This window comes from Cebus imitator, unplaced genomic scaffold (genome assembly GCF_001604975.1).
Source record: "Cebus imitator isolate Cc_AM_T3 unplaced genomic scaffold, Cebus_imitator-1.0 Scaffold280, whole genome shotgun sequence".
Classification (NCBI taxonomy): domain Eukaryota; kingdom Metazoa; phylum Chordata; class Mammalia; order Primates; family Cebidae; genus Cebus; species Cebus imitator.
In genome coordinates this window covers 1083091-1105477 of record NW_016107595.1, presented here as the reverse complement: position 1 = coordinate 1105477, position 22387 = coordinate 1083091, and the positions used below count along the sequence as shown (strand labels likewise).

Here is a 22387-nt window from a genome sequence, read left to right as displayed (position 1 = left end):
TCTGCATTCATGTGACACAGACACAACCTGAGCCACTGGGGGCTCCTGGGCCCTTTGACAGACAGATGGCGCCAACTGCAGGTACTGCTCTTCCTCAAACAAATGCTGGCTTCCCTTTGCTGGCTCGTGACGTGGGTGACTTCTGCCTTCTGAGGCCTTGACCCTGTCCTGACCCTGAGCATCCTCCAGTTTGTGGCCCATGCCCTGAAACGTCCCCCCATGAGAGGGGAGCCACCGCCCCCCCAACAGTTGCTTTTCCTGGCAAGCTCACCTCCCCACATGGCTAACAGGCAAGGGCTGGGTGAGTGCTTGGTTGGGAGGTGCCCCAGCCTGCTGTCTGCCCCTGGCCCTTCTCTGACTGGGTCATGTAACTGGGTCACGGCCTCTGAGGCCCGATGAGCTCTGGGGCTGTGGGTTCTTTGTGTGGCTAGCGCTCAGTTCTCCCTTGGACTCCCCATCAGCTGCTCGAACAAAGCACCCCAAACCGAACTCACCAGGACTCCAGGACTGGCCTCCAGGCAGAGCCCCTGCAAGCCATCTCTGACCCCCTCTCCTCCTCCCCTGGGACTGTCTGTCCTCGGTCATCACCCTCAGATCTGGCACATCCCTGAGGCTGGGGCTGCTCCCAGGACTCCCTCTCTGTCACTCGGGAAGCCACGTGCAAATGCTCCTGCCTGAGTCCAGGGGCCCCTGCGAGCCGGCCCGTCTGCCCTGCTCCCTGCAGCCAGCTTCCCTCTGGCCACTGGGTTCTCAGTAGGCTGGGCAGGATGTGCAGATGGACGTCCCTGCTGTACCTGGGCACCCCTGCTCCCTTCTGCGTTCCTCCCACCCCTGCTCCTGGTCCCATCTGGTGTCCCTCGGTGCTCCAACCATCAGCATGCCCGACGCAGCCTGCTGGAGAGGACTGTTGTCCTCTTTCCCAGGGCTCATGACAGTCTCCAGGGGATCCTGTGTGTGTCAACACCCCCACTCCCCAACACTGTTCTTGCGGGAGCCACTGATGGGGGAGGTTGGCCTGGCTGGGGCAGGGGTCCAGGAAAACCCCAACCACCTACCAGCTATTCCAAGGAATGAAATGCTGATGCAACTGGTGGGCAGAGAAACAATTTACAGTCCCTCATCCATCTGCACTGTGGAATATGATGCAGCCATGAAAAAGCAGCACTGACCCACGCTACAACGTGGATGAACCACAAGAACATGATGCCGAGTGATAGAAGCCAGACACAAGAGGCCACACAGTGTGAGAGATTCCATCGATCTGAAATGTCCAGGCAAATCCACAGAGACAGGAAGCAGATGAGTGGTGGCCAGGGCCTGGGAGAGGGGAGTGGGGAGTGACCGCTGATGGGGACGGGGTCTCTTTTTTGGGGGATGGAAATGTTCTAGAACTGCAGAACACTGCGAGTATACTAAATGCCACTGAACTGCACACTCTCACCTGAGGCCAGGAGTTCGAGACCAGCCTTGGTGACATAGCCAAACCCTGTGTCTACAAAAAAATAAAAATAAATTAGCCAGGTGTGGTGGCATGTGCCTGTAGTCCTAGCTGCTAGAGAGGCTGAGGTAGTAGGGATCACTAGAGCCCAGGAGTTTGAGGCTGCAGATATAATTTAATTTATAGATTTATAAACTGCAGATATAATTTAATCTACATATTTATAAACTACAGATATAAATATAATTTATCTATTTATCAATAAATAAGTAAATAGGTAAGTTATATCTCAATAAGCTCTTAAACAGAAACCTCAACTTCGGAGGCATGGGAGTTGGCACACTGCTGGTTCCAGAACCTTCTATCTCTGCCACCCTTGCTGAGTGGCTTGTGTGCCTCAGTTTCCTCACATGTCAGGTGGGGGTGGTTAGTCTGCCCATGTCACGATGTGGCGAGGATGATATATGAGACAATGCCCCCAACACTGGGTGGAGGCTGGCATCCATCTGTGTTTCATCTGACAGACTCGGGGGAAAGGACATGGTCCAGGCAGGTGTCATTGAGGGCGGAGGTCGAGGTAGATAATGGCACTGTGGTCTGGGTGACCTGCCCAGCTGGACCTGCCCCAGTGCTGACTGTGGATGGGGGAACAGAGCTCGTGGCCTGGCTGATGGCGGAGGGGTTGGGGGAGTCAGGGGGAACATGAGACTGGGTTTGTGGGGCCCCTAAGGAGGAGCTGAGGACCAGGTCCAGGTGGGTACAAGTTCTAAGTTCCTTTGCCCCAAGAGAGGGGTCTGGGGCAGTGGCAGGTTCAGGGCCCTTCCTCAGTCCCTCACTGGAATGCCTTGGGCATTGGCATGAATTTGGGTGAGCACAGCTCCACCAGCTGGGGCTGTCTGCGCCCCGCAGCTCATCACTGTCACAGTGTCCCACTGTGGGCTGGGCCACAGGGGCTCCATGGAGTCCTGGGAACCTTGGGATGACAGCCTGACAAGCAAGGATCCTGATTTTATTTCTGCTTTCAGAATGAAAACCCACACACACTGCTGGCTTGCTGCAGTTCAAGGCAGATGAAGGGAGCCCCAGCCCCTGGCCCCCTGGACGCAGCCGGCTCTCAGAAGGGCCCTGTAGCGAGGCTTGGAGGATCTGAGGCTGTGGGCACAGGGTAAGGAGCATGTTCTGGGTGTGCTTTGTGGGGAGCCCCAGTGGCCAACGCTGTAGGCTGCTTTATCCACAGCCCCTGCGCTGTCAAGGGGTGCCCGCCCTGAGAGGCGAGTGGCCACGTGGAGGATGGAGAGGCTTCTGCAGCCTCCAGACTTGGTGAAAAGTGATGGCAACAGTTAACTGCAGCAGCGGGCAGATCAGCTGATTGGAACCGGCTTTCCACAGCGTTCCCTTCCTGTTTTTTGGTCAGCATTGCACAGCGAAGCTGCAACCCTTGCAGGGGGCGGGGGTGAGGGGGTGCACCCAGCGACACCCAAACCTCAAAACAGCTCAACTTCTCCTTTCAGGGAGCTGAGAAAAAGTCCCCGATCGACGCCGAGAGTTGTGCTGATCTCCGGCTTTCCACAGCCCAGGCGAGAGAGGGGAGAGCAGAGAGGCAGCCTGAACAGAGGGCCGGGGCTCAGGCCGGGTTCAAACCCTGGGTTTGGCCATGGCTGTCTGCGGTGTGGCCTGGAGAGATCATCTGTGGTGGGTTGACTTGTGGCCTCCCAAAAAGACATGTCTAAGTCCTTACCCCCAGAACCTGTGACTGTGCCCTTATTTGGAAAGAGGATCTTTGCAGATGTCATGAAGATAAGCATCTTGGGATGAGGTGATCCTGGAATTAGGGTCAACCCTCCGTCCAGGGACCAGAGTCTTCATGAGAGAAAGGAGAGGGAGAATGGACACACACAGGGGAGAAGACCAGGTGACAATGGAGGCAGAGGGCAGAGCCATACGGCCACAAGCCCAGGAGCTCCAAGGATGGCGGAAGCCACCAGAAGCCGGGAGAGAGGCCTGGGACAGATTCTCCCTAAGAGGCTCCAGAGGGACCCAGACCTGCCCACACCTTGATTTCCGACTTCCGGCCTCCAGAACTGTGAGAGAATCAATCCCTGCTGTTGGAGCCCCCCAGCCCATAATACTTTTATTATAGATGCCTCAGGAAACTCGCACATCCGTGTGTCTCTCTGGGGCTTGGTTTCCTCATCTTGAAAATGGGCAAAGCTGCCTTCAGAGTTTAGAGATAGATGATGGATGAAAATCACGAAGCCTAAACCCTGACACCCAGTGCGCCCGAGGCACGAGTTAGCTAATTATTCCTCTTACTAGAAAACGATTCTTGGGGCCAGGCGCGGTGGCTCACACCTGTAATCACAGCACTTTGGGAGGCCGAAGCAGACGGATTACTTCAGGAGTTCCAGACCAGCCTGGCCACCATGGTGAAACCATTCTCTACTAAAAATACAAAAATTAGCCAGGTGTGGTGGCGCGCACCTGTAGTCCCAGCTACTCGGGAGGCTGAGGCACGAGAATCACTTAAACCCAGGAGGTGGAGGTTGCAGCGAGCCAAGATCGTGCCACTGCACTCCAGCATGGGCAACAGAGCGAGATCCTGTCTCACAAAAAGAAAAAAATGACTCCCAGGTTAGCAGAGAACAGATGGAACTCATGGATAATATCTAAAGCTCAGTGGCTGCAAGGAACAGGGATTACTTCTTATGGGAAGAACTTAAAGACAGCGGTTCTAGTCCCAGTGGGTGGTTCCGTCCCATACCTCTCTACTCAATGAACTGTCTGGTTGTCACACCTGCAGGCTGGGGAGTGCTCCTGGCTTCTGGTGGGTACAGGCCAGGATGCTGTTCAATGCCGTTCAATGCACAGGACGACTCCCTCCCACAGAGAACGATCTGGCCATGAATGTCAGCAAAGCCCAGGTTGAGAAATCCAGCTCTAAGTGAAGACAATCGTATCCCTTTGCAAACAGTCGCCCCAGGAAGCACGTTTATTGCCATGACGTGGATTTGGCTCAAGCCTGTTTTGGAAGCCGGCGTGGGCACCACCCTCGAGCGGCTTAGAACCGCTGGAGAAAACCGGCCTCACCGGCCCCTGCTGCTGAGGCCCCAAGCAGGGCGGCCTGGCAGGACCAGGGGTCTGACTCACAGAGGGTGACTAATGGCCGTCAAAGGCATCCTGGAGACTGTGCAGGCGTGGAGGCTGGAAGGAGCTTTGTTGGCATCTGGGGAAGAATTACCAGCCCCCAGGATGATCGAGGATCTGGGGCAGCCCTCAGGGACCCAGGCACCAGATACCACCAAGTGGGACTTGACGGGGGCTGCTGTGGGCTGACTTGTGCCCCCCGCCCCCAAAATTACATCTGCATCCTCACCCCCGGAACCTGTGGATGTGGCCTTATTTGGAAATAGGATCTTTGCAGAGGCAGTTAGGTAGGATGAGGTCACACCGGAGTAGGATGGGCCCTATGTCCCATGAGTGGCGTCCTTGTTTTAAGAAAGCCACGTGAAGACACGGACACGCAGGAAGAACACCCCTGACAACAGAGGCAGAGACTGACGCAATGTGGCCACAGGCCAGGGTACATCTGCAGCCCCCAGACAAGCTGGAGGGGGCCTGAAGTGTCCTCCCCCAGAACTGGGAGCGAGTGCGGCCCAGAGGATGCCTCCAGGACCAGGAGAGATTCAATTGCTGTTGCTGGAAATGCCTTGCCCCTAACACTCTGTTGTATAAGCAACAGGAAACTCATCCACGCCGTGGAGGGTCCTAGGGAGATGGCGCTGTGCAGGCAGCAGCGTGGTGGGGAGGACATGGACCCCGAACTGAGGCTTTGGTGGCAATCCTGCCTCCTGGCTGTGCCACGTTGAGACCTTGGGGCTGGGCACGCTAATTCTGCAGGGCTCAGGTGTTCACCCACCTGCCTGGTCCCATTTGGCAAAATGCTTGACATGATAAATGTCGGATCTACCCTCTTGCTCATTCACCTACTACATTTTTTTTGTTGTTATTTATTTATTTTTTGAGACAGACTCTTGCTCTGTCACCCACACTGGAGAACCATGGTGCAATCTCGACTCACTGCAACCTCCGCCTCCTGGGTTCAAGCGATTCTCCTGCCTCAGCCTCCCAAGTAGCTGGGATTACAGGTGTGTGTCACCACACCCGGCTAGTTTTTGTATTTTTAGTAGAGACGGGGGTTACACCATGTTGGCCAGGCTGGTCTCGAACTCCTGACCTCACAATCCACCCACCTCGTCCTCCCAAAGTGCTGAGATTACAGGTGTGAGCCACTGCACCTGGCCTGTTATTTTTTCGAGGCAGAGTCTTGCTGTGTCACCCGGGCTGGAGTGCAGCTCACTGCAGTCTTGAACTCCTGGGTTCATGGAATCCTCTCACTTCAACCTCCTGAGTAGCTAGGACCACAGACATGCACCACCATGCCTGGTTAATTTTTTGTTATTACTTTTTAAAATATCGAGACGAAGTTTCACTCTTGTTGCCCAGGCTGGAGTGCCATGGCACAATCTCGGTTCACTGCAACCTCTGCCTCCCAAGTTCAAGCCGTTCTCCTGCCTCAGCCTCCTGAGTTGCTGGGATTATAGGCGCCCATCACCACACCCAGCTAATTTTTGTATTTTTAGTAGAGACAGGGTTTCCCCATGTTGGCCAGACTGGTCTCAAACTCCTGACCTCCGGTGATCCCAGTACTTCCAAAGTACTGGGATTACAGGCATGGTGGCTCACGCCTGTAATTCCAGTACTTTGGAAGGTTGAGGTGGTGGATCATGAGGTCAGGAGATGGAGACCATCCTGGCTAACAAGGTGAAACCCCGTCTCTACTAAAAAGACAAAAAATGAGCCAGGCGTGATGGCACGTACCTGTTATCCCAGCAACTTGGGAGGCTGAGGTAGGAGAATTGCTTGAACCTGGGAGGTGAAGGTTGCAGTGAGCTGAGATTGCACCACTGAACTCTAGCCTGGGCAACAGAGCAAAAGTCCGTCTTGCAAAAAAAAAAGAAAGAAAGAAAGAAAAAAAGGCAGACCGCACACTCATAAGTGCAGACCCCTGAGGCCACACACTGCCCTGGCCCTCACCAGGTGGCTATAGTTGCATTGTTCTGAGACATGTGGATAGACCTCGTCCTAAAACCCTCAGAATGATGGGTGCTATGTGGTCACTTCTGCAGCCCTGTGGCCACAAGACTCACCCACAGCGGCACATTGAGGGCTCCCATAGGGTTTGGCTGATTAGAGCAATGAACAGCAGGTGGAGAGCATGAGAGCCTGGTTAGTCCCCTCTCTGCTGCCTCTACAGTGAAACGAGGTGGCCCCTCCCCTTGCCCACTCTTGTGACAACGCCTCCCCATCCCCTTAACCCCCCGGCCTGCTGTGCGCCTTGCGGGCTTGCTTCCACCCTGCTGGTCCCCCTAGAAATGCCCTGTGAAGCACTCCGCAAACTGGTTTGAATACCCTAGGCTTTTCTTTCAGGCACCTTAAGAACGAATGGCCACATTTTGGATTCCAAATGTGTATTAACGGTGACTTTTTTATTTTTTTGAGATGGAGTATTGGTCTGTCACCCAGGCTGGAGTGAAGCGATCTTGGCTCACTGCAACCTCCACCTCTCGGGTTCAAGTGATTCTCCTGCCTCATCCTCCCGAGTAGCTGGGATTATAGGTACGCACCATTGTGCCCGGCTAATTTTTATATTTTTAGTGGAAATGAGGTTTCATCATATTGGCCAGGCTGGTCTCGAAGTCTGGACCTCAGGTGATCCACCTGCCTCAGCCTCCCAAAGCGTTGGGATTACAGGCATGAACCAGTGCCCCTGGTGACTTTGTATTTTCTGTATTTTTGATGCTCTGACATCCAGGGCCTGGCTGACCCCGGAGAGATGGCCCTTCCCATTCCTAGATTGGCTCTAGCCAATTCCTACAGATGGTGCAGGGCTTGCCTTCCATATGCAAACCAGCCAGTCCAGAGCCCACACCCCAGCCACCTCCTCTCCAGGGCTCTCACACTCTAGCCCACTATCCCCTACCCTTGTCACCCCAGGCCCTGGGACCTGACAACAAGGGGCAGCCCCTATGCCTCAGAGCCTGCAATAATTCAAACAAGCCAATCCTAAGCCAGCTTACTCTGCCTAGCACGTTCTGATGCATGAAAATCACAGTAAAGTTTCCTGCCTCTCCCGGCTCCCATTATCCCTCTCTCCCTCGGCCTCCTGATGAATCTCAGTGCTTCCCCCTGTGGCCTTCCATGGTATTGCACCCTGTTCTTAGGGGAACTGTGAGTCACAAACTCTTTCCAAGGGCAGTTGCCTCCCGACCAGTTGGCCTTGCCCTGCATGAATAATGACAACAATCAGAAAACTTCCACTTGTTCTCTCTTTAGAGACGGGGTCTCTCTCTGTTGCCCAGGCTGGAGTGCAGTGGTGTGATCATAGCTCACTGCAGCCTTGAACTTGTGGGCTCCAGTGATCCTCCTGCCTTAGCCTCTCCAATAGCTGGGACAACAAATGTGTGCCACTGCACTTGGCTAATCCTCACATTTTTTTTTTTTTTTTTTTTTTTTTTTTTTTTTAGGGGTGTTTTTTTTTTTTTTTTTTTTTTTTTTTTGGTAGAGAGGGGTCCTTGCTATGTAGTCCAGGCTGATGTTGAACTCCTGGGCTCAAGTGCCTGAAATTCCTTTTTTTTCTTTTTGAGACAGAGTCTCTCTCTGTCATCCAGACTAGAGTGCAGTGGCATGATCATGGCTCACTGTAGCCTCCAACTCCTGTGCTCAAGTGATCCTCCTGCCTCAGCCTCCTGAGTAGCTGGGACTACAGGTGAGCACTACTGTGCCTGCCTGGCTAATCATTTTTTTTTTTTTTTTTTGTAGAGAGAGGGTCTTGCTATGTTGCCCAGGCTGATCTTGAACTCCTGGGCTCAAGCAATCATCCCGCCTCAGCCTCCCAAAGCATCGCGATTACAGACGCAAGCCACCGTGCTTTGGCTTGAAACCCGCATTTTCCAAAGAGAGGCCCCCTCCCATAGACGGACCCGCCTCCCTGCTCACCTCCAGCACGGGGCCGGCACCCAGGATGGTCCTCTCGACGCCGCTGGCATAGCCCTTCTGGCTGAGGGCGGTGAGGCAGTGGATGAGGAAGTTGGTGCTCTGGGTCTTGCCCGAGCCGCTCTCGCCCGAGATCACGATGCACTGGTTCACGCGCTTCCTGAGCATGGTGTAGTAGGCCACATCGGCCAGCGCAAAGACGTGCGGCTCCAGCTTGCCCAGCTGCTGGTTCTCGTACATCTTCACGTACTTGGGGTTGTAGATGGGCAGGAACTTAAAGGGGTTGATGGCCACCAGGATGCTCCCTGCGTACGTGTAGATCTTCTGTTGCAGGAAGCGGTGCTTGAGGTTCTTCAGGAGGTTGGCCTCAGTCAGCTCAGGGAGGTTACACAGGTCATCAAAGTCCGCCTGCTGCCGCGGCAGGAGGCCACGCTCCACCAGGCGCCGGGTGGCCGTGGCCTGCGCCACCAGCTGCATGTGCACGTACTTGATGGTCCCGTCCGCGTTGCGCTCCTGCAGCAGGAAGTAGTAGCCATCCTCCTGCGGGTGCTCATCCTGCGCCCGCCGGGGCCACAGCAGCACCCGGTGCACGGGCGAGTCGTTGGCGTCCAGCACCCACTCCTCGCCACCCGACTCTTTGACCTCCACCAGCACGTAGCATTTGGTGCCGTCCAGTCGCAGGCTGGCGATGGCGTCCTTGATGACGTCCGAGGTGGTGCTGTCCTTGGTGGCGGTCACGCGGCACGAGGCCTGGCTCTCGGTGGTGGACAGCTGGGGGTAGATGTGCAGGTGGTAGGCCGCCTGCTCCCGGCGGCCCGAGCTGCCTGCCTCTTTCACACTCATCCTGCCAGCCGCCTGGCTTCAGCATGCCTCCCGGGCTCGGGGCGCGCGTGTCCTGCAGCTGGAAGGGAGGTCACAGTCAGGCAAGGTCAGAGTGGTGGGGGCAAGTTTAAGGGGCATGCGGTGTTCCGCTCCTGGACAGACAGCACCTGACCCGAGGCTGCAGTTCCCTACCCGACTAGACTCTCCCAGAAAGCCAGGGGCAACCAGTCACGGCATCCCATGAGGGTCTGTTTGTCATTTAATATGACCTCTGGCTGCAGGCAGTGGCTCATGCTTATAATTCCAACACTTTGGGAGGCCAAGGTGGGAGGATGGCTTGAGGTCAGGAGTTTGAGACCAGCCTGGGGAACACAGCGAGACCCGATCTCTACAAAAAATAAAAAAATTAGCCAGGCGTGGTCGTGCTCGCCTGTGGTCCCAGCTCCCTGGGAGGCTGCTTGAGCCCAGGAGATCGAGGCTGCAGTGAGCCGTGATTACACCACTGTGCTCCAGCCTGGGTGACAGAGAGAGACTCTGTCACTTAAAAAAAAAAATTGGCCGGGCGCTATGGCTCATGCCTGTAATCCCAGCACTTTGGGAGGCCAAGGCAGGTGGATCATGAGGTCAAGAGATCGAGACCATCCTGGCCAACATAGTGAAACCCCATCTCTACTAAAAATACAAAAATTAGCCAGGCGTGGTGGTGCATGCCTGTAGTCCCAGCTGCTCAGGAGGCTGAGGCAAGAGAATCACTTGAACCTGGGAGGCAGAGGTTGCCGTGAGCCGTGATCACGCCATTGCACTCCAGCCTGGGCAACAAAAATGAAATTCTGTCTCAAAAAAAAAAAAAAAAAAAAAAATCTCTGATAGTGGCTTTTATAAGTGCTATCATCAGACAACCCCCTAGACCTGACCCTTCCCCTGAGTTTGCTCCATCCCAGCCCCCGTCCCACCCCATCCAGAGGCAGCCTGTCAACTCTGAAACCCAACAGCCACGACCCTCTTTCTGCTATGCTCTTCCCAGCCCACATCCTTCCTGACCTTGTCTCTGAATAAACCTCCCCAGCAGCTCCCCAAGCAGATAAAGACTCGGCCCCACAGGCCTTGGCCATGCACCAGTAGCAGCGAGAGGCTTGTGGGGATGAGCAAGACTGAACCTGCCCCGAAACTTGGGATTCCCGAAACTCCAGGGTCCTCAAAACCCAACCTAGGAAGATAAAGTCCAGGAAAGCCATGAAAAACGCACTCAGAAGAACACCTTAAAGTGCATTTACTTCTGAAGCCACAACTCCGGTCTACTGGGGAGAAGAACATTAGGCAGGCCCAGACTGGGGGCGTCCTGCAGGAATATGGCTGGTGCACTCAAGATTGCCAAGGTCATGGGCAACAAGGAAAGACTGAGGAGCTAGCTGTCCAAGACCACAGGACTGAATAGAAGAACTAGTAACACCAAAAGTACACCAGGAGGGTATTAAGTGGCAATGTACCAATACAAATTTCTTTTCTTTTTTTCTTTAGACTCTTGCGCTGTCACCCGGACTGGAGTGCAGTGGTGTGATCTCGGCTCACTACAACCTCTGCTGCCTGGGTTCAATCAATTCTCCTGCCTCAGCCTCCCGAGTAGCTGGGATTATAGGCATGCACCCGCCACATTCGGCTAATTTTTATATTTTTTTTAGCAGAGACGGGTTTTCACCATGTTGGCCAGGCTGGTCTCAAACCCCTGACCTCAGGTGATCTGGCCACCTCAACCTCCCAAAGTGCTGGGATGACAGGGGTGAGCCACCGCACCCAGCCTGCGAAGTATAGGTTTCTTACATGCACATATTGTGTAGTGGTAAAGTCTGGACATTGTTTTTTTTTTTTTTTNCTCTTATGCAGTTCTGTCTCCGTCTGCAGAGAACAGGAGGCTCTCAGCCTCCCAGGGTAGCAAAAGGCAAACATATTTGGTTACCAGGAGCCCTTGAGAAGGTAGCAAGAGTGGAGAAGAGCAAACACCCAGCTCCCTCCATCTCTGGCTTTGGCTCTAAACTCAGATGGTTTAGAGCCAAGGCCTCCAACAGCCTCTCAGAGCTCTCAGAGAGCCCTACTCAGTGCAGAAAAACTGGTCTCATGTTTTCTCTATGGGCTCCCACAGACAACAGATTATCAGAAAGGTCAGGCTTCTTTCTGACAGGGCAGCAGAATCAAATCCCAGAACTTTGAAAGATCATGTGCCTTGTGGAGAGATAGTTGGGGAGTGGGGTGCCAGCCATTTCTTTTGAGAGGAGCAGTGACCAGAATGAATGGTCCAGGAGGGAGGGAATTGATTGTCAGGACCATTGGATGGAGTCCAGCAAGTATTTATCAGGAGTTGATGGCATGTCCAGCCCCAAGCTGGACACTTGGGGTGGGGGTACAGAGTACGTTTAGGACCTGGCCCCTGCTTGCAAAGTGCTTGCTAGGGATATAAGGCTCTCATACGTGATTCAAAAAAGAGAAAAAGCAGAAACTATGTTAATGGCCAAATGGAACATGCTTTGGAAGGAATGAGAAAAATCAGTGTGGACTCATCTAGTTCTGAAGGGCTTCAGGAGTGGGGCAATCTTTATACAGGCCCACACTCTGCAGTCAGAGTGTGACCTGAGCGGGGAGCATTTTAAGATGGAGAACAGCATGTGCAGTGGTGGGAATGAGCATAGGAACTCAGCCTTCCTGGTCGCCTTTGTATACAGGCTGTGAGCTAGAATTAGAATGTAAAGAACGCTGTGTCCTCTGAAGGTTGCATATTGCTTGCGGAGTCCTCCCAGGACCTTGGAGGATGTGGCCAAGAGGCTTTGTGCTGGAAGAGAGGGGCTTACATATTCCTGGTAAGCTGTGGCTGGGTTTAGAATGGCTCCTTGGGTAAAGGGGCAGCAAAACAACTTTGTTCTAAAGAAGCCCCAAGAATCCTGAGCCCAGCGGCCTTGTATAAAGTACTATTGCATAGTGACTACCATTTCAGGGTCTGGATTTAGACTTGGCTTTGAATACTATCTCTGCAGCTTTTTTTTTTTTTTTTTTTTTTTTTTTTTTTTCTTTTTGAGATGGAGTCTCGCTCTGTCACCCAGGCTGGTGCGATCTTGGCTCACTGTAACCTTGGCCTCCCAGTTCAAGCGATTCTCCTGTCTCAGATTCCTGAGTAGCTGGGATTACAGGCACGCGCCACCATGCCCAGCTAATTTTTTTGGTCATTTTAGTAGAGATGGGGTTTCACCATGTTGGTCAGGCTGATCTTGATCTGACCTCGTGATCTGCCCACTTGGGCCTCCCAAAGTGCTGGGATTACAGGCATGAGCCACTGCACCCAGCTTCTTCTTTCTTTCAAATAGAGACAAGAGTCTCATTATGTTGGCCAGGCAGTCTTGAACTCCTAAACTCAAACGATCCTCCCATCTTGGCCTCCCAAAGTGCTAGGATTATAGGAGTGAGCCACTGTAATCCTATTGGATTTGGCCAATTTGGGCTTTTAGGATACACGTTGCCTGAATAGTGAACACCGTACTCAATGGGAAATTCTTCCGCCTTCACCCACCTCCCCGCCTCCCCTTCTGCAGTCTCCAATGTCCATTCCACTCCATATGTCCACGTATATACATTGTTTAGCTCCACAAAATTCACCCTCTTCCCTTTTTTTTTTTTTTAACAGACAGGGTCACCCAGTTTATTCTTTCATTTTTTTGTTAGGGTCTTGCTTTACTGCCTAGGCTGGGGTACAGCAGCATGATCAAGGCTCACTGCAGTGCCGTGGTGCGCCCTCTGTTCACTACAACCTCTGCTGTGCGGGTTCAAGCAATTTTCCTGCCTCAGCCTCCCAAGTAGCTGGGACTATAGGTATGTGCCACCACACCTGGCTCAGGCGATCTCCCTGGGCTCAGGTGATCCTCCCACCTCTGCCTCCCAAGTAGCAGGGACTATAGGTGCACACCACCATGCACGCCTGGCTAATAGTTTTGTATTTTCTGTAGAGATGGGGGTCTCACTATGTTGCCCAGGCTGGAATCAAACTCCTGGGCTCAAACGATCCACCTGCCTAGGCCCCCAGAGTGCTGAGATTACAGGCATGAGCGACTGTGCCTGGCCAAGTTTATTCTTTAAAAAATGTGTTTGCTTCTCAAGGTTACAAGAAAAAAAAACGCTGGTGCCGGCCCACCTGGGGGCTTGAAGCAAGAGTCAGAAATGTGGCGTGAGTCAACCAAGGACGGCTGAGGGTACGAGTTCGAGGCCAAAGCTAGGCAGGAGAGGCTGGTATGCTACCAGACCCGAGTGTAGACGTGACCCAGCGCAACAGTTAAAAGACACACAGCAAGAGTGATTATCCTGAAGGACCAAAGAACATGTTAGGGGAGTGACAATATCTAAGAGGGGTTCTGAGGCCAGGCGCGGTGGCTCAGGAGCCCCAGCTTCAGCTGAGTTCTTAGGGAGATATGAGCATCTGGTGGGATATTTAGAGAAAGCCCCCAATGGCCGGGCGCGGTGGCTCACACTTGTAATCCCAGCACTTTGGGAGGCCAAGGCGGATGGATCACCTGAGGTTAGGAGTCCAAGACCAGCATGGCCTATATGGTGAAACCATGTTTCCACTAAAAATACAAAAATTATCTGGGCATGGTGGCGGGTGCCTGTAATCCTAGCGAAGGCTGAGGCACGAGAATCACTTGAACCTGGGAGGCAGAAGTTGCAGTGAGCCCAGATCATGCCACTGCATTCTGGTCTGAGCACCAGAACGAGACTCCATCTCAAAAAAAAAAAAAAAGAGGGTTTCTGAAGGATGAAGAGGAGTTTGTTCACCAAGTGGGTAAAATAAAGTTTTATTGGAAGGCAGCCTTGCCCACTCATTTCCTAATTGCCTGTAGCTGCTTTTGCTACAATAGCAGAGTGGAATAGTTCAGGCAGAGACTGTAATATTATAGCCTGGAAAACCTAAAATATTTAGTATCCAGCCCTTCAAAGAAAAGGTTTGCTGACCTCTGCCTAAAGAGAAGCATGACTCAGCACTGTGACTTCGTAGGGTCATGGCCACCAGAGGCTGAGATAACTCGGGCTCTGGGAATTCCTGCAGAAGGTGTTAAATGCATGCTTATAAGGCCAAGGTAATGTTCACACGGGGATAGAGCGGCAACAGGGAAGAAGGTTGGGGGACGTGGAAGATTTAATTCTTAAAACTTTTCCCTGGCCAGACACAGTGGCTCACCCATGTAATCCCAGCACTTTGGGAGGCTGAAGTGGGCAGATCACGAGGTCAGGCGTTCGAGACCAGCCTGGCCAATATAGTGAATCCCTGTCTCTACTAAAAATACAAAAATTAGCTCTGTGTGGTGGCGCGCACCTGTAGTCCCAGCTACTCAGGAGGCCAAGGCAGGAGAATTGCTTAAACCCTCCGGCTTCAGCCTCCTGAGTAGCTGGGATTACAGGTGCGCGCCACCACACAGAGCTAATTTTTGTATTTTTAGTAGAGACAGGGTTTCACCATGTTGGCCAGGCTAGTCTCCAACTCCTGACCTCAAGTGATCTACCCACCTTGGCCTCCCAAAATGCTGGGGTTTATAGCCATGAGCCACTGTACCTGGTCAAGACTCTATTTCTTAAAAACAACAACAACAAACTATTTGAACAAGGCAGCTCATCCACTTTTTAATTGTTTGACACAGGGCTTCATTCTGTCATTCAGGCTGGAATGCAGTGGCATGATCTCAGCTCATTGCAGCCTCGACCTCCCGGGCTCAAGTGATCTTCCTATCTTAGTCTCCTGAGTAGCTGAGACCACAGGCACGCACCACCACACCCAGCTAATTTTTGTATTTTTTTTGCTGAGACGAGGTTTGCCATGTTGCCCAGGCTGGTCTGGAACTCCACCCACCTTGGCCTCCCAAAGTGCTGGGACTACAGGCATGAGGCACTGTGGCTGGCCCTCATCCACTTTAGAAAACACTTTGGCAGTTTATTTTATTTTTTTTATATTTTGAGTTGGTGTTTTGTTCTCGTTGCCCAGGCTGGAGTGCAATGGTGCGATCTCGGCTCACCGCAACCTCCACCTCCCAGGTTCAAGCAATTCTCCTGTCTCAGCCTCCCGAGTAGCTGGGATTAGAGGTGTGCGCCACCACGTCCAGCTAATTTTGTATTGCTAGTAGAGATGGGGTTTCTCTATGTTGGTCAGGCTGGTCTCGAACTCCCAACCTCAGGTTATCTGCCCATCTTGACCTCCCAAAGTGCTGGGATTACAGGCATGAGCCACCGAACCCAGCCAGCAGTTTCTTTAAATGCTAAAACACATATCTAGCACATGGCCCAGCAATTCCCCTCTCAGGAGTGACCCGGCAGAAATGAAGCAGATTTTGAGACAGAGACGTCTAGTTCTGAGAGCCCCAAACTGAGAACGAGGCAAATGTCCACCAGCTGGTGAATGAATGCACAAACTGCCCACACCATGGAACATGGCTCAGCAATGAGAAGGAACCAACAAGTTCAGAATGGCTGGTTCCTGATGCTCACCAAGTAGGAAACCAATCCAGAAATATTGTGCTGCGTGAAAGAAGCCCGGCAAAAAACACGACATACAGACCTAGTAATTCTGCTCCCAGGTAGAGACCCAAAAGAATGGAGAGCAGCAACTCAATTCCTTGTATGCCAATGTCTGTGGCAGCTCTATTCACGACAGCCAAAAGGTGGAAACAACCCAATGTGCATTGGCAGAGGGACGGATACACAAAGCATGGTCCATCCACACAACGAAATATGATTCAGCCATAGAAAGGAATCAAGCCTGCTCCATGCGAGAACATGGATGAATCCCCAAAAACATGATGCTGAGTGAGAGAAGCCAGACCCAAAAGGCCACACGTTGTATGATTCTATTGATATGAAATGCCCAGAACAGGCAAATCCATAGAGACAGGAAGCAGACTGGTGGTTGCCAGGGACTGGGGGATGGGGAACAGGGAGTGACTGCTAATGGACACGGGGTTTCCTTTTAAGGGGATGAAAATGTTCTGGAATCACATAGAGATGGTCATTGCACAACGCTGAATTGCACACTTTAATTTTTAATTTATGTTTTCTTTTTGAGACAAGAGTCTTGCACTCCATTGCAGTGCTGTGATCCTGGCTCAATGTAACCTCCGTACCCTGGGTTCAAGCGATTCTCCTGCCTCAGCCTCCTGAAGAGCTGGGATTATAGGCACCCGCCAGCATGCCTCACTAATTTTTGCATTTTTAGTGGAGACTGGGTTTCACCATGTTGGCCAGGCTGGTCTGGAACCTCTGACCTCAAGTGATCTGCCGGCCTCGGCCTCCCGAAGTGCTGGAATTACAGGCATGAGCCACCTCACCTGGCCAAATTTTTATTTTTGAGACAGGATCTCATTCTGTTGCCCGGGCTGGAGTCCAGCGATGCAGCTGTGGTTCACTGCAGTGCCAACCTCTCCTAGCTCCAGCAATCCTCTCGCCTCAGCCTCCTGAGGAGCTGGAACTACAGACAGGTACACGCCACCATGCCTGGCGAATTTTTGTATTTTTAGTAGAGACTGGGTTTCACCATGTTGCCCAGGCTGGTCTCAAATTCCTGGGCTCAAGCAATCTGCCTCTGTCAGTCTCCCAAAGTGCCGGGATTACAGGCTTGAGCTACCACACCCAGCCAAATTGCACACTTTAGATGGTGAATTTTACATTTTGTGACTTTTCCTCAATTACGTTTAAAAAACAAACCCGATACTGTATGATTCCATGTTTATAAAATGCTAGGAAATGCAAACTGATCTATGAAGACAGAAAGCTAATTGGTGGCTGCTGAGGATGTGGGGTGGGGAGGGATGGCAAGGGGCCTGAGGGCACTTTTCAGATGACAGACATGTTTATGACGTCGGTCGTGGTGGTGGGCTCACGGCTGTTTGCACACTTAGCAAGGAGCTTATGATGCAACAATTTCACCTGGATGAAACTGCTTGAAAAGGCTAGGTGCAGTGGCTCACGCCTATAATCTCAGCACTTTGGGAGGCTGAGGTGGGCGGATTGCTTGAGCCCAGGAATTCCAAACCAGCACGGATCACACAATAAGGCTATCTCTACAAAAATAAATAAATAAATAAATAATTTAGCTGGGCTTGGTGGCACATACCTGTAGTCCCAGCCACCTGGGAGGCCGAGGTGGGATTACTTGAACCCAGTGGGTGGAGGCTGAAGTGAGTAATGATTGCACCACTGCACAGCAGCCTGGCCACAGAGCAAGACCCTGTCTCCAAAATCCCCCACAAAAAACTGCTTTAAAAATTACGTGGATTTGGCCAGGCGTGGTGGCTCAGGCCTGTAATCCCAGCACTTTGAGAGGCCAAGGCAGGTGGATCACGCGGTCAGGAGTTCAAGACCAGCCTGGCCAAGATGGTGAAACGTCACCTTTACTAAAAATACAAAAATTAGCCGGGAGTGGTGGTGGGTGTCTGCAATCCCAGCTACTCAGAAGGCTGCGGCAGAGAACTGCTTGAACCTGGGAGGCAGAGGTTGCAGTGAGCTGAGATCGGGCCATTGCACTCCAGCCTGGCTGACAGAGTGAAACTCCATTTAAAAAAAAAAAAAATTATGTGAATTTAAAAGATCCCATTTCCCCAAGAGTTTATCTTTTTAAAGCTTCTTGCTCTGTATTCAAAAGTTTAGCCCTTGATCCCAGGTACAGTTCCTCAGACACCACGGCAGGGAGATGGTTGGGAACCTAAAGGTGTGTCAGGTTTGCAGGTGCCACGTGGTGCCGCTCACCTGGTCGTCCCGGGTGGTAATCATGGAATGTTCCCAGGCAGCTCCATAGGGCCATGGAAGTTGGACAGAGGTTTACGCACTTTCAAGCCAGGCAAGGAATACAGGAGCCCAAATTGAAGACATGTATCTTTTTCTTTTTGAAATGGAAGTTTCACTCTTGTTGCTCAGGCTAGAGTGCGGTGGCAAGATCTCAGCTCACTGCAACCTCCATCTCTCACGTTCAAGCGATTCTCCTGCCTCAGCCTCCCAAGTAGTTGGGATTACAGGCTTGCACCACCACGCCCAGCTAATTTTTTGTATTTTTGGTTGAGACGGGGTTTCACCATGTTGGCCAGGCTGGTCTTGAACTCCTGACCTCAGGTGATCTGCCCACCTCAGCCTCCCAAAATACCAGGATTACAGGTGTGAGCCACTGTGCCTGGCTGAGATACGTGTCTTAATCACACCTGCATGAATGCGTGTGTATGGCATACATACTTCCATGTGCTTGCATGCAGTCAGAGGAAACACGTGAATACACATGCTTGTGTGCACACAGTGCACAAACATGAACACACCAGTGTGCACACAATACAGGACATGCCAATGCTCATATAAACACACACGGACACAGTATGCACATACATGCTTGTATACACACATGCTTGCACACACATGCACACAAGGACACAAGTAGGAAGGAACACACGAGCAGGCACTTTCTTTTTTTGAGACAGAGTCTCACTTTGTCGCCAGGCTGGAGTGTAATGGGATGACCTCGGCTCACTGCAACCTCTGACACCCTGGTTCACACGATCCTCCTGCCTCAGCCTCCTGAGTTGCTGGGATTACAGGCACACCACACTCAGCTAATTTTTGTATTTTTAGTAGAGATGGGGTTTCACCATGTTGGCCAGGTTGGTCTCAATTTCCTGACCTCATGATCCGTTCACGTCGGCCTCCCAAAGCGCTGGGATTACAGGCGTGAGCCACTGCGCCCGGCCTGAACTTTTTTTTTTTTTTTGAGACAAAGTCTTGTTCTGTTGCCCAGGCTGGAGTGCAGCAGCACGATCTCAGCTCATTGCAACCTCTGCCTCCCGGGTTCAAGAGATTCTTGTGCTTGAGCCTCCCAAGTAGCTGGGACTACAAGTGTGCACCACCACGCCTGGCTGATTTTTGTATTTTTAGTAGACACGGGGTTTTGCCATGTTGCCCAGGCTGGTCTCCAACTTCTGGTCTACAGAGATCCACCTGCCTTGGCCAGCAGGTACTTCCGTATGAACACACACTCATGCACACACGTGTGTATAGCCACGCACACATGCTTGTATACAAACACACCTGCATGCACACGCCCACCCACAGGTTCACGCCTACACACATCCGTGCACCTGTGCATGTGCACAGAGCGAGGCCTGGGTGGAGCTGTCCCATCCTGTGAGGTTCACGTTCGTGACCAGGGGCTCAGTGCAGCTCCCAGCTGGTGGGCTTTGGGCTGAGTTACGGCTGAGCCTTGTGGATGTGGGCGGCGCAGAGCTCACTGGGATGTTCCTACTTCCTCCTTCACAGAAGAAAGCAGCTCTGCTCGAGAAACCAGGAGACCCCAAGAAAGGGCTCTTTCTCCTGCTCCCTGCAATCTCTGCCACCTGAGGGGAGGGCTGATACTAGCCCAGCTCACAGAACCACAAGGGCTGAGGGCCACATGGATGGCTGCACTTGGGACTGTTCCATGTCCTCCAGGGAATGCTGATGGGACACCAGGAGTCCTCTGAGTTCTGCTGGGAACACAGCCTGCGGGGTTTCTGCATCTCTGGGCCCCTGGTGTGTGGGGCAGAAGGGCAGACATTCAGGAAACCCCACTCTCAGAGATGGGGCTGAAGGGGACGGTCACAGGACCGGCAGATGCGTGCCCTGCCCCCCAGGCCAGGAGGAAGTGGATAAGCCTTGCTCAAGGCGTCTGCTGAGCAGCCAGGGCTACAGGGAAGAGGGGTAACCAGAGAAGGGACATTCCTCCATGGCAGTGGGATGGGGGTGGTGGGAGCAGAAACGCGAGGAGACCACAAGCTGGAGTGGCCCTTGCAAGGCTCATTGGCCTGACCCTCTCCTGCTGCACCCTGCCCTCCCAGGCCCACGTCTGTATCCCAGGAAAGCTCCTCCACTCCGATCTGCCCACGGAACTCTTGCCACTGAGCTGGCCTCATCTGGCCCTTCTGCTCAGGGAGCCCACACTTCCCCTACAGACTCCAGGGAGAGAGGCCACCAAGTGCTTCCGTCAGCATCTCTCATTTTGTGGACGAGGCCTGGATTAGTCCCGGGCAAGTGGGGAGGTGAGGGGGAGGTCGGGACCCTCCTGGAAACAGCCCACATCCTCCCTTGACTTAACACCAGAGCCACTAGCTGGGCGTGCTGGCTCATGCCCGTCATCCCAGCACTTTGGGAGGCCAAGAGGGCAGATTGCTCTGAAGTTCAAGACCAGTCTGGGCAACATAGCAAGACCCTGTCACTACAAAAACACTAAAAAATAAAAAAAAGTTAAAATTAGCCTGGCGTGGGCCAGGCACAGTGGCTCATGCCTGTAATCCCAGCACTTTGGCAGGCTGAGCTGGGCGGATCACGAAGTCAGGAGTTCGAGACCAGCCTGACTGACTTGGTGAAACCCCGTCTCTACTAAAAACAAAAACAAAAAACAAACAAACAAAAAAATTAGTCGGGTGTGGTGGTATGCACTTATAGTCCCAGCTACTTGGGAGGCTCAGGTGGGAGTATCCCTTGAGCTCAGGAAGTAGAGACTGCAGTGAGCTATGACTGGGCCACTGCACTCCAGCCTCAGACAGAGGCAGACCCTGTCTCAAAACAACAACAAAACACAAAACAAAACCAGAGACACTGAGACATCCTCTCACCACGCCCCCTGCCTAGGCCCCAGCCCAGGGTAGAGACCTGTTCCCTCCTCGCTTCCATCCGGCCTGGACCCTGCCCTGAAACCGCCCACCCATCCTGCAACTCACAGCACACTCCACGCTGTGGAAACCACTGCCCGCCAAGCTCGGCCTCATCCAGCCCACCTGGTCCTGCTTGCCAGCTCTGTAGCCCTGGGGTCAGCAGCGTCAGCTCTACCTGCCCCTGTGTGGGGACCGTTCCTGCCCCCCACGCTCTGCCTGGGCGCTGTACTCACATCCAAGGACACTCATCCCGTCTCTGGTCCTCCACTGCCTCTCCCTGCCCTGCTCTGAATAGCTGGGGGGCTTGGTCCCTGTGCCTCTCACTGACTGTGTCCTGTCTGCTGGCACCCCAACCCCAGCCGGTCAGGAGGAACCCTGGCAGACCACCCACCACCCCCTCGATCTTCTGTGTCACCGTTGGGGAGCGCCTGGAAGTGCTGACCTCCATGGGGACGTCCCAGCACAAAGTCCCTCAGGGTAGGCTTGAAGTCCACCCTCAGAGCCCCTGGGTGTCTGGCTTGACACAGCAAGACCACCCCTTGGTCCCCATATGTGCTCACGGGACATGCTCAGGCTGTTTTCCATGGGGCCCGGGCCAGGTTCATACACCAGACTCTGCTGGGGCCTCCTGAACAGCCAGCCAGCCAGCCAGCCAGACCAGTCCCAGAGAAGCTGTCCCCAGGCCTCTGACACAGAGCAAGGTATCCAGGTCCCCTGTGCCTGGGCTGTACTTCCAGGAGACACTGACCAGGCCTTTGAATGGGCCTGGCACTGTCCCCACCTCCAAGTGTCCCACCTCTGCAGAGAAGTCCAACACCTCCCACCTGTCAGGCCCCCGACCTCCTCTGACACCACAGGGACTGTCCCCACCCCTCTGCTGCCTCCCGGTGCCATCATTCTCTCAGAACACAGCTCAAGGTTCCTGGCTGCTCACTGGCCAGTCCTGCTCCCGACACAGAATCTCAGGGTGCAGTGTCTCCCCAGTACGAGAGCCACAGACCCGGTACCCCTGTCCCACAGGTGGCACCAGCCTATAAGCCCGTCCTTTCATTCACAGCTCCAGGCTGACCCCCTCTACCTGGGCCCAAACACTGCCAGGCCAGGCTAATTTTTGTATATTTAGTAGAGATGGGGTTTCACCATGTTGGTCTCAAACTCCTGACCTCAAGTGATCAGCCTGCGTCGGCCTTCCAAAGTGCTGGAATTACAAGTGTAAGCCACTGTGGCTGGCCACAAAACCCCATCTCTATAAAAAATTAAAAAATTAGCTGGGTGGGCCGGGCGCGGTGGCTCACGCCTGTAATCCCAGCACTTTGGGAGGCCGAGGCGGGTGGATCATGAGGTCAAGAGATCGAGACCATCCTGGTCAACACGGTGAAACCCCGTCTCT

General features: G+C 53.1%; 1 protein-coding gene across 12 annotated transcripts in view; it reads right to left on the bottom strand.

Annotated features, from left to right (window-relative positions):
• MYO9B (myosin IXB) overlaps positions 1-22387 on the bottom strand; it is a 132452-nt gene that overhangs the window by 92354 nt on the left and 17711 nt on the right. For all 12 annotated transcript variants that reach the window (XM_037728757.1, XM_037728747.1, XM_037728751.1 and 9 more), the window contains exon 2: positions 8495-9392. In XM_037728757.1, coding sequence (XP_037584685.1) covers positions 8495-9334 — 840 coding nt within the window. In that variant the 5' untranslated portion in view covers positions 9335-9392. The remainder of the gene's footprint in view (positions 1-8494; positions 9393-22387) is intronic.